Here is a 12677-nt window from a genome sequence, read left to right as displayed (position 1 = left end):
TAGACATCATTCCATTTCAATATGCTTCTCTAACAAATAGGACTCACTATTTGTTAAATTGTTAAACCTGTTTCTAAATAGGTTAAAAACCACCCACTATGCTATTATCACACCTAACAAAACTAACAATAATTTCTGTATATTATATAATATTCATGTTTTATTCCAGTTTCCAGATTGTCTTAAAAATGTCTTTTTTAAGAATTGGCTTGTTTACATACGACCCAGCAATCCCATTACTGGGCATACACCCCGAGAAAACCATAATTCAAAAAGAGTCATGTACCACAATGTTCATTGCAGCTCTATTTACAATAGTCAGGACATGGAAGCAACCTAAGTGTCCATCGACAGATGACTGGATAAAGAAGATGTGGCACATATATGTAATGGAATATTACTCAGCCATAAAAAGAAATGAAATTGAGTTATTTGCAGTGAGGTGGATGGACCTAGAGTCTGTCATACAGAGTGAAGTAAGTCAGAAAGAGAAAAACAAATACCGTGTGCTAACACATATATATGGAATCTAAAAAAAAAAAAATTGTTCTGAAGAACCTAGGGACAGGACAGGAATAAAGACACAGACGTAGAGAATGGACTTGAGGACACGGGGAGGGGGAAGGGTAAGCTGGGACGAAGTGAGAGAGTGGCGTGGACATATATACACTACCAAATGCAAAATAGATAGCTAGTGGGAAGCAGCTGCATAGCACAGGGAGATCAGCTCGGTGCTTTGTGACCACCTAGAAGGGCAGGATAGGGAGGGTGGGAGGGAGACGCAAGAGGGAGGAGATATGGGGATATATGTATATGTTTAACTGATCCACTTTGTTCTAAAGCAGAAAGTAACACACCATTGTAAAGCAATTATACTCCAATAAAGATGTTTAAAAAAAAAGAATTGGCTGGTTTAAATAACTTATCATTTACGGGGACTGGATTAGATTAAGTGGATTGACAGATTGCTTCCTAGTTTTAACTCAACTAACCTTCACAAAACGGACTAATGGCTCAAACAACTCCTGCCAAAAAACAGAGATTGAAGGCAGAACAATAATGGCAGCCAAACATACAGAAACAAAAGGGCAGAGTGATACTTCTCGTGCAGACTCTCCGTCAGCCACATTCAGAGTTGAAAAAAAAAGTCAATCTAATCATATCTGACAAGAAGTCAAGCAAGATAATTTGAAATTGTTAAGAAGACCCCGAGGAATGGATTGCCATCCACTATCATTTATTTATTTATTATTTTTTTTGGCTGCATTGGGTCTCTGTTGCTGCACGCAGGCTTTCACTAGTTGCGGCGAGTGGGGGCTACTCTTCATTGCGGTGTGTGGGTTTCTTACTGCACTGGCTTCTCTTGTTGCAGAGCACCAGCTCTACGCATGCAGGCTTCAGTAGTTGTGGCACACGGGCTCAGTTGTGGAGCACGGGCTTAGTTGCTCCGCGGCATGTGGGATCTTCCTGGACAAGGGATCGAACCCGTGTCCCCTGCATTGGCAGGTGGATTCTTAACCACTGCGCCATCAGGGAAGTCCCATCCACTATCATTAACAGTAACCATGGACCTTGCCTTAAGAGTAACTGACACCATTATGATCAGTAATTTGAAAATATTTTATATTTACTTTTGATTTCTTTCAAATTTTCTAAGTTGTGTACTTGTATAATAATGTACAAAATGTATTCATGTAGCGGTACGTATAAATATGGTGCATGCTTGAATAATGGTGTGCATGATCAGAAAAATTTGAAGCCCCCTGGTCCATACTACACTACAGACTCCACACTGGCCTTCTACCTCAAGTCATGCTCTCTTCTCCATCCCCATGCCAGCCCTGGAATGGCTTTCTCCATAACCCAAACCCAAACTGATCACACTCCTGCTTCCTATTAGATCAAAACAATGAAGGGCAAACTTCTCACTCAATACAATGGGTCCACCACACCCTGCTTCCCTATTTATGCTCCAACAGCACTGCGCTGTTAAACCCCAGATTGGTGCAGTCTGATGAGTGTACACACAATGGTTCCTGCTGTGCTCTTGACCCTCCATTTTCACATGGTAACTCCTACTGAGCCTCCAAGTCCTGGCTGGGCAGTCACTTCCCTCCAGAGGCCTTTCCTGACATAACCATCTCCCTGCATGGGTTGTGGGCCCTCCTCTGTGCTTCCATACCAAGTGAGCACCTGAGGACACTTATATCTATTATATGTTAGCAGCACAGCCTAGGGGTAAAGAAGAGGGACCCTGTACCCAAATGACAAAGTTTCAATGTTGGCTCCTACGCCTACTGATTATATGACAAGAGGCTCAACCTTACTGTAAAATGGGGTCGTGAAGCATCATGGTTAAGGGCATGGAAACTCAAACCATGCTGCCTAAGTTTATTTTTTTCCCTTAATTTAGTTTTATTTATTTATTTAATCTATTTAATTTTTTTAATTTTTTAACTTTTATACTGTAGTGTAGTTGATTAACAATGTTAGTTTCAGGTATACAGCAAAGTGATTCAGTTATACATATACATGGATCTATTCTTTTTAAAATTCTTTTCCCATTTAGGTTATTACAGAATATTGAGCAGAGTTCCCTGTGCTATACAGTAGGTCCTTGTTGGTTACCTATTTAAAATATAAGGCTGACTAAGTTTAAATCTGCTGTGCTATTGCTAGCTGAACAACCTTGGGCAAATCACTCCATGTCTAAGTGCCTAGTTTCCTCACAAGAACAAAGGAGATCATAATAGCACCTGTCTTGTAGAGTTATGGTAAAGCATTTAGAATAGTGCCTGGTACCTAGTAAGTAATCAATAAATATCATCCCTGATTAGCATGCGTTTGGATCTCACATGGTTTGTAATACAGGGTTGAGGGAATGAATGAGTGAATGGATTGAATTACATTGTACCGGATTAAAAAGAATTAAAGTAAATTGAAATGAATTAAAATTGCACCCAGGTCTCACTTGTCCAGCACTGAGAGCCCTCCCTGGGCTAGCCCATTAAGCAGTATAGGGACTTCCTTTCCCGAGTCATCTCCTTGTCCTTCTTTCCACTGCTGAGGGCCCAGGGATGCCTTCCCTTTGCTTCCAGTTAACTAGTTAATATCAATTAGAAACAAGCAAGCACTCAACTAGGCTCAAGTTTCAGCTTTGTCCCAGGGACTTCACTCCAGGAGGCCCTTCCATTATCATAAACAACATATTGACCCACAGATATACTCGAAAACTCATCTCAACTTTTAAAAAAAGCAAAAGCCATACCACTGTGGATGTCTGTCTTGTTTAGAGTTGTTCTCATCACAGTCTATGAATATTTTTAGCTGCATATAAAATAACAACCATCCTACATTCCCCTTCAGCCAGAGCTTATGGCTCTGGATTTGCAGGCAGAAAGCAGACTTCCCAGCCCCTAAGTGAGAGGAAAGCTTCCAAAAGGAGGGTGGCACAGAAATGCGAAAAAGAGACAAAAAAAGGAAACGAAATCCCCCAAACCCAACAACAACATGAAATTCATTGCTTTTAAGGAGAGAGAAGCGGGGGTGGGGGAGCAGAGAAGCAGAGAATTGTGAAGACCATTTGGCAAAGGGAATTCTAGGAACACAGAAAAGGAGGCCCCTCCCTCTGCCCTGACAAATCAAGGGAGGCTTCATGGAAGAGGTGATGGTGACACCGGTCCTAAAGAAGAGACTGTATTGTTGGCTGGGTCTTTGTGCAATGAATGGAAGAGGATGAGGGAACTCCTTTCCTCGGAGGCTTTGTGGAAAGGAGCCCCTAGGCCCTTGGAGGACCACAGACCTCCTCTTCCCCTGCCCCTGCTATTTGCCTCTGTGACCACCTCCCCTCTGGACACTCACCACGATAGGTCCTCATGAGCTTCTTCTGTTCCTTTACAGAAGTTTCATAGGAGGTGAAAAAGAAGAAGATGAGAATGAGAGTCACCTCCAGCATAAAGGCCCACAGGGTCAGCGGGCCCCGCACAGACTTTTGGTACTTAGAGCCCATCCTGTGTCCGTCTCTGTGCGTCAGTTCCACCAGCACCGGGCATTACACCTCGGCTCCACACCCACTCGGGGGAGGGATAGGGGAGACACCCGCCAAAGGCCTTATCTCAGGCTTCAAGGCTGGCCCTGCTGGCCTGTCTATGGAGTTAACACAGGAGCAGAGGGGCAGTGACAGGGAGGAGGAAAAAAATGCATTTATTCCAACATTAACTGATTCATTCAATCATTCATTGACTTATTCATTCAACAAGTAGTTGCTGCATTCCTACTACAGGCACTGTGCTCAGTTGAAAGGAGGGCATTCATTCACTTGATCCCCAAACATGAGAATCCTTCTCTACCCCTTACTTCGTTTACCTTCACTATATCTTGCAAGAATGGCAAAGAATAGATCAACTCAACACCTCTATTTTACAAATGGAGAAACTAAAGCTCAGATGGGGCTTTGGATTGGCAAAATTTCTCTTTAAAACCTTACCACATGTCAGAGATGGCACCAAGTGGGCTCTTAAAAAGGATATATTGAATGAATGAATGAATGAAAGCAAAGAGCAATGCTAAGCCCTGGGGAGGACACAGGACCCACAGAGAACTAAGTCCTCAGAGCTACACAGTTGAAATTATTTTTATTTGAAACTGTATTTAAATGGACCTGTTTCTAAATCTCTTAAGGACAGGTGGGAGAAAAGAAAAGAGGCTTGGGTCCAGCTCTAGTAAAACCCTGGTGAGGCTAAAATTGTCCCCCATTCTGGTCACTTGCTCACAGAGCATCCCAGGACTCTGCCTGGGGCATGAACACTGCAATGCATTTGAGGATGGCCACCGGCCTTAGCACGCCCAACCCACAATGGAGGATAGTCCCCTGGAATAGGATTTAGGGCACCTGAGATCTAGTTCTGACCTGCAGCTAACTTATCCTGTGGTCACATCCATCTGCTCAGCAGAAGACCTAATACATAGTAAGCATGGAGAAAGGGAGGGAGGGAGGAATCAAAGTTTTTTACCTTCTGCACTGGCCAGCCACTGGCCACTGAGTATAGACTGAATTTATGGGATCCCAGAGACTAAAACTTGGCTAGGAGTAGCAGGGAGGCAGATTTTGACCCAACATGAGTGGATACTTTATTGACCATTCATGGGGTAGTGAGCACCCTGTCACTAGGGGAATGCAAGCAGAAACTGATGGTTGCTTGTCAGAGATGTCTGGCATGCGATTCATATCTGGATCAAGGGAGATTCTAATCACCTGGTAGAATCTTGTCTTTTTGTTTTTAGATGAAGAAACCGAGACACAGAAGGTCACACCCAAGGTCATACAGTCATGGGCATCAGTCACTCCTTGCTCAGCACAGCTTTATTTTCAGAAGGGAAAAAATTGAGAATAACCTAAATGTCCAATAGTAGAAGACTGGTTAAGTAAACTACAGGACACACGATCTGCCATCCATATGATGGTTCTGAACATGGGGGAAAATCCAGAGGAAAATGCTTTTAAGGTTTCTCAAAAATGGCACAGAGGATATATTATTTGGTGAAAAAGGAAATTACAGAACAGTGTGTAAGTATGATCCCACTTTTGTAAAAAATTAATGACACAGTATGTTAAGACATGCATAGGAAAAAAAATGGCTGCAAACCACTACCTGGTTACTTTTGCTTTAGGTATTTTTGGGAGCTAAAATTTACTAAGCACTTAGCATGCTAGGCACTGTCCTAGGCACTTTACATGTATGAACTCAGTTAACTAGCCTGTGAGATGGGACTATTAGCCTTTACTACAACAGAGGAAGCTGAGGCACAGAAAGGTTAGGTGACTCGCCCAAGTTTATGGGGCTAGTAAGTAATAGAGCTGGGATTTCAACCCAGGAAGTCTGACTTGTGCACCTGGGTGTTGAACCACTTAACTTTAGCCCAGATAACTTCTAAGTCTTCTTCCACTTCTAAAAGTCTAGGAATGTAGGATTCTAAGGCTTCTGCTATCTCAACAGTAAATAAGGGAGCAGGTGCCCTGGTCTCTAGAGATTAGCCCTCATGGTCAGCCCTGGTTCTGATTTCTGGTCCTTTTCTGGCCATCAGCACTTCTGATGAGCTGGGTTTCCTTAAAGAGGGACTCCCCTGTGAGGGGGATAAGTGAATGTGACCCCTGTTGGCATGGGTCCTGTACCAGCAGGTTGTAAACCAGGCAGCCCAGGGAAACCAAGTGTCAGGCAGATGAACACCAAAGGTTTCCAGTCACTGCCAGCTCCTGCGTCTGGAGCCCCTGATGGTTGCGTTTACCAGCTAGCAAATTCAGTGATGATGGCAGCTGGTTCTCACAGAGGCATCCTAACCCACTGTGTGTCCTGATCCTGCCTCAGTGAGGGACGGACCGCTTGACAAGAGGGCCAAGCTCCTCAGTGAACAGAAAGGCTTTTTTTAATTAAAGGGAGGGGACCCCACAGGTGGCCTCTCCCAGAAGACTGGTCAAAAGGGGAGTTTTCTGTCTTCCTCTCTAACTCTTGCAAAAGACCCCTGTTTTCTGATGACAGTTCCAGCTAGTGTGACTCCAAATCTTCAAGGCAGGGTCCCTAGTACAGAAAAGCACAGGCGATCTAGGCCAGAAATGTCATAAAGCAAATCAAATGTTAATTGTTGACTCTAGGTGGGAGGTGAATGGCTTTTCACTGAACATTTCTTTCAACTTTTTTGATATATGTTTGAAATTTTCATAACAAAATGTTGGGGGGAAAATATTCTGTGTGCACCTGCCACTCCCTATGCCAAAAGCACCCCTCCACCCAGGTATCTGCATGCTCCTGCCCTCGCTGACCCAGATCCAAGCAACAGGAGACCAGGAACTTTTGACTGTTGTATCCTCAGCACTTGATGCTTAGTCCATAGTAGGTGCTCAATAAATATCTGTTGACTGACTAACAACTGCCATTTCTGGAATGCCAAGCACCGGACCCAGCATTCTGCGTACATTATTTCATCTACTCTTCCCCTCAAGCCTGTGAGTAGAGGCACCACCGCTCCCATTTTACAGATGAGAAAACTACGGCTCAGAGAGGTGATGTGAGCGCCCAAAGTCACAAAGCTAATAAACAGCAGAGTTGGAACCCAACCCACATCCATCTGACGCCATGGCTTGTGCTGTTAACTTCTTTGCAATTCTGCCTTCCATTAACTAGACAACTCACAGTCTCAATTTCCTTATGAGTCAAATAAGATGAGCTGCTCTGCTTTCCTCACAGAGTTATTAGAAATGTGAGACTATGTAAGCATGCTTGGCAACCTGTGTTTCGGAAATGAAGGTGAGCAAGTGGTACCATGACTGTGGCCTCCTGTTCTGAGTGACCAGGCTTCCCCCGCGTGTGATGAATCAAGTCAGAGAGACTGCAGCTTTCACGTGTAATCATGCGTTTTCTGTAAAAAGCAGGACTCTATGAGAATACTCACCAGGCCCTCCTCACCTGAGCCAAGTATTGTAAAACTCAGTCATGAGCAGCAACCAAGGAGGTAGGTAGGCCCTCCATCTCCTCTCTGGAAGCTTGTCCGCACCAAGGGTTTGATCCTGCTCTGGGCATGCCTGGTTAAAGTGTGGCTAAGTCAATAATTTATTCATTTAACAAACATGAGCTTTGGAGTCAGGCAACATGGGTTCAAATCCTAACTCTGCAAATTATTAGCTGTGTGACCTTCGGTAAGAGTACCAATATCTCTGAGTCTGTTTCTTTACCTGTAAAGTGGAGAAAATCAGGGTCGATCTCACAGGGTGGTTGTGAAGATTAAATGAGGTAATGCACATAAAGTGTCACATGTGTAGAAAACACTCCATAAATGTTAGCATTATTATTATGGCACAAGCTTGGCATGTTTACCATAGGAAACTTCAAAAATGCAAAGGTGCATAAAGCTTCCATAAAGCACCCACGATTTCATCATCTCCCCAAACCAGCTCTACTTCTTTGTGCATATATCCTTTCAGATTTTTTTCTATTCATGTGAATTTATGCCTTTTTTCTTCCCCTACGACAAAAGGGATTATATAGCAAATGTTTAGTAACTTGTTTTTTTCATGAACAGAATATCATAAGTGGTTTCCAAGCCAGGAAAAAAATCTTTCTATAACACTATCATGGTGGATAAGAGCCCAGGCTCTGCCACCAGACTGCCTAGGTTTGAATCCTAGCTCTATCACTTACTGTGTGACCTTAGGCAAATGACTTAACTTCTCTGTGCCACAGTTTTCTTTTCTTTTTTTTTTTTTAAATTTATTTATTTATTTATTTATTTTTGGCTGTGTTGGGTCTTCGTTGCTGTGCGTGGGCTTTCTCTAGTTGCGGCGAGCGGGGGCCACTCCTCGTTGCGGTGTGTGGGCTTCTCATTGTCGTGGCTTCTCTTGTTGCGCAGCACGGGCTCTAGGCGCACAGGCTTCAGTAGCTGTGGCACGTGGGCTCAGTAGTTGTGGCTTGCGGGCTCTAGAGCTCAGGCTCAGTAGTTGTGTGTGTCACAGTTTTCTCACCTGTAATGTGGCACCAGTAGTAATCTCTTTGTCATAGGACTGTTGTGAGGATTAGATCAAAATGCATATGATACTTAGAGGAGTGCCTGCACATAGTAAGTGCTGTGTGTCGTCATTCTCCATGGCACACCGATTTCCACAGTAAGGATGTGTGATCATTTGTTTGACCAGCTCCCTTTGTGGGATAGCTGGGCTATTTCTAAACTGTTTCTGTTCTAAACATACTATGAACATCATTCATTAACAGGGCTCTCTGGGGGATACAGACACACGTATAGGAGGTGGCCATCCAATGTCTGGATTTTTCTGTGACTCACGTGGGACAGGAACAAAGCTCAAGGGAGCTGGGCCAGCCGTGCCTGGCGGGTTTGAGGGGATCGAAGCTGCTGAAAGAGGTGGGTATGCAATTTCCTCATATGTGAAATAGGGTGTGATGATCTCTCTCCAGGCTATTCTGAGCTATTTTGAGCTCAGTTGAAGCTCACATGCCAATCCCAACCCCTTGGCCATCAGAAAGTCCCAGGAGAAGAGGAGGAACAGCCCTGAATTCCTGTCTGGCCCTTGGTCTTTTGAATGAGAGCAAATGATTTCCTCTTCCCTGTCTTACTCATCTGTAAAATGGCCACTGCTGATCTCCCCTGCTGCCTGATTGGTGGTGGCAGTGTGGGGAACTGGGGAGCTCTGTGTCAGGCCTCATCTCAGCCCAGTTCTGTGCCCTTAGGATCCCAAAGGGTCCTTTCAGGTTGCAGAGGTGAAAGGCTGGAACTTGGCTAGAGCCAGAGGGGCTTGGGCTATGGTCGGTCAGGAAAATACAGGGTCCAGCTGGGACAGGAGGTGTGAGAGGAAGGGAACGGAGAAGGGCAGACTTACTGTGGCCCGTCCTAGGGCTCTTGACAAGGAGGCCTTTCGCATCATCCCACTCCAGCCAATCATTAGATCAACAATCCTTACCATCAAGAGCCATGTACAGGCACCAGAGCATCAAGGCTTCATATTGCTCAAGCCAAATTCCTTTACCATACCAACTGCATGACCTTGTTTTCTCTGAGCTTCAGTCTTCTCATCTGTAAAATGGAGCTAACATGTTCTGCTTCTAAACATAGGGCTTGAAGTGTCTCCAGAGTTGACCTTGGCACAGGGTGCACAGGGTGACTCAACTCTGGACACCAGTGAGTTGACATTTGAATTGGGACTGGAACCCAGACCTCCAGATTGCATCATCTTGGGCCAACCCTGGGATTCTCTCTGCCCTTCTTCTGCTCTCAGATAGTCTGTTGCCCAATAGTAACTCCCAGCCACATACTCCAGTAACACCCAGCCACTCCACACTTCTCCACATGGAATGCCCTTGTCAGGAACCTATTTGATGGCAGGCTAGACAGTGAGCTCCAGAAAGCTGGCATGTGTCCCCAGTGCCTCTCTCATCTTTTCTCTGGATTATTCACCTACCCATTCCGCAGTGTGCCGTGGCACTGTCCTAGACGACAGGGACCCAGTGAGGAGTGGAAAAGACCACAGATACGGCCCCTAACCTCACAGAGTTGACTGTCTTAGTCCCTGGCCCAGGTAATCTGGAAACATGCAGTCATGGAGAGGAGGGCTATTCAGGTTGACGAACCCCATGGAGTCTGGAGCCATGACCTCACCATGTACCTATGCCTTTCAGCCTCCAGTCATATTGATTTAGGTTCTGCCTGTATCCTTCTCCATGAACCAACCTGCCCTGGCAACTGAAGTCTTTTTCTGTAGTTCCAAGCAGAGCATTTCACAATGACGGACAGCCTTGGTGAAACTTTGAGCTCACAGAGTATGTTATCCTTGGCTGCCCGGTGACACTTTATCAACGTGCTGGAGTAGAGGTGAAGGAAGAAAACCAAGTATACTGTTAACAGAAATGACTTGCTCTTACCTACTGCATGCCTGGCCCTGAGAGTTCATCATCTGGTAAGCCTTCAAACAAACCTGCGTGAAAACAGAGGCTCTGAGACATTCAGTAACTTGCCCAAGCTAGTAAGTGGCCAAGCTGGAATTTCAATCCTGGTCTGAAAAAGCAGGTATTCTTGCCATTTTTCTAAACTGCATCTGTACAGGGTATGAATCCCATCCCCAAGAAGCTTTTCATCTAGGTGGATGGACAAGCCTCACCCAAGAAACCACAAGTTAGGAACAATACTGACAGAGATGCTCTCTGTAGAAGTAAAGGCAGGAATGAGGGAAGATAAGGTTGTACTAGTGGGTTTGAGGACAGTGAATAGATAAGGCTTGCTTGCCTGAGGAGGCCTGGAAAATAGGGGTGGGTCCCCATTGTGACCATCTTTGGATGCCATAATAGAGAGAATGGGTTTTCTCTTTCAGGCACTGGGTGATCCTTGAAGATTTGCAACAGTATAAAAGAGCAGCAGTTGAGGATGATGCATTTGGTGTAAATTACAAGTTCCTTCTTGGGGCGGGTTTTTATTTCAGGGGGTGATCACAGGGCAGGGAGAGGTCCACGCATCCCAGGACAAAACAAGACGGCATCTGCTTCCTGTAAGTATTTAAAATGTGCTGTAAGACCATCTAACTGTCCCACTGTTGGTGAGTGTTTAAGTTGGTACAGCCACTTGACAGGAGATTTTGCATTCATCAGAAATATTTAGGAAGGGTGCATTAATTATAGCATGTAAAAATGCTTATGTTAGCTAAAGAACAGAATACAAAATTGAATATTTAATATGATCACTATTCTGCTTAATAATAAAAGCAACAGTAATAGTAATAATATATCATCCATGGGGGAAAACTGGAAAGAAAGGGGAATATATAGAATGCTAACAGTAGTTGTGTTAAGGTGATGAGACCCATGGGTGTTCCCCCCAACCCAGCAACTGTGCTACATTTCCCCAGTTTTCTTTAATGACATGCATTCCTCTTTTCGACATACATTCACCTTTTTCTTTCTCTTAAAAAAATTTTTTGTTGTCTTTTCTAATTGTTATTTTGCCATACCTACGTTGCAGGGGTAAATGAACAAATAGATGCAGAGCACCTAGCACGGTTCTTGGCACAAAATCGGGGCTCTAGGAATGTTACGTGAGAACGGTCGCTGGCCCGGCATCCCCGCATCTCCAGACCTCTGCCCGGCGGCAGAGACGCTCCCGAAGCCGACGCTCGCCGGGTCCAGCAGGCGCGGTGCCCGCAAAACCCGCCGCCCAGCCCGCCCTGCGTACGTGGAGCCCGGGCCGCACCGCCCCACACACCCCCTGCAACCTCGCGCGACGTCGCGCTCACCCACGGCCCCGCCCCCTGTGACACCACCTCCAGGAGGCAGGACTGCAGCGGCCCCGCCGGCGCCTCCTGCGATAGGCCGCCGCGCTGTCACCACGTCGCGGGAAGCTGGCAGGGCGTGTGTGTGTGTGTGTGTGTGTGTGTGTGTGTGTGTGTGTGTGTGTGTGTGTGTGTGTGTGTGTGTGTGTGTGTGTGTGTGTGTGTGTGTGTGTGTGTGTGTGTGTGTGTGTGTGTGTGTGTGTGTGTGTGTGTGTGTGTGTGTGTGTGTGTGTGTGTGTGGCTTGCTTTGTCATTCGTACCCCCGTCGGTGGCAGGCGCGGCCGGCTTCGCCGGGCACTCCAGGCTCCGCAGAAAAGGCCCCCGGCGCGCTGTCCCCGGCGCCTCCGGGATGAGAAGGGTGCTGTGAGCCCCTTACATAATGATGCGACTGACTGGAGCACAGTTCAGCCCAGATACGCACGTGCCGCAAACCCAGGCCTCGCGATTTCATAGGGTGCTAGTGATAGCCTACAATGAAAACAGCACCGTATGCTCTAATGTGGATTATAATACAATGAAATGCAATCCAATAATAATGAAATGTATCTTCGCAACAGGGCATAATATAGGATGTTATATTTATAGGGCCTATTTATAAGCCTCTATTTAAGTCTTTTCTGATAGGCTCGGACTCGGGCCCAGACACCGTAATGATTGGGGCACACTTCTGTCCTTCAAAGAGGCGGGTTCTAGAGTCCGTTTTGCCACAGCGGGCCCTGGGATTGGCCGGCAGCGGCGCAGAGGCGCCTTCGATTGGTCCTGAAGGCCGTCCGTCGGAGCGGAGGAGGCGGGGCAGGCGGCTGGCTGGTGCTGGGGCGGGCGGGCCCCGGAATTGTCATTTCTTTGTTTCCGAAGGCGG

The 12677-nt window shown here is 45.8% G+C and overlaps 1 protein-coding gene across 1 annotated transcript in view; it reads right to left on the bottom strand.

Annotated features, from left to right (window-relative positions):
• The window catches only part of RHCE (Rh blood group CcEe antigens), a 33199-nt gene extending 29190 nt beyond the window's left edge, over positions 1 to 4009 (bottom strand). Inside the window, exon 1 of the mRNA XM_060141023.1 lies at positions 3862 to 4009. Within this exon, the coding sequence (XP_059997006.1) occupies positions 3862 to 4009 (148 nt within the window). The remainder of the gene's footprint in view (positions 1 to 3861) is intronic.
• Positions 4010 to 12677: the final 8668 nt, after the last annotated feature.

This window comes from Lagenorhynchus albirostris, chromosome 2, assembly GCF_949774975.1.
Source record: "Lagenorhynchus albirostris chromosome 2, mLagAlb1.1, whole genome shotgun sequence".
Classification (NCBI taxonomy): domain Eukaryota; kingdom Metazoa; phylum Chordata; class Mammalia; order Artiodactyla; family Delphinidae; genus Lagenorhynchus; species Lagenorhynchus albirostris.
This window is presented reverse-complemented; position numbering and strand designations above follow the sequence as displayed.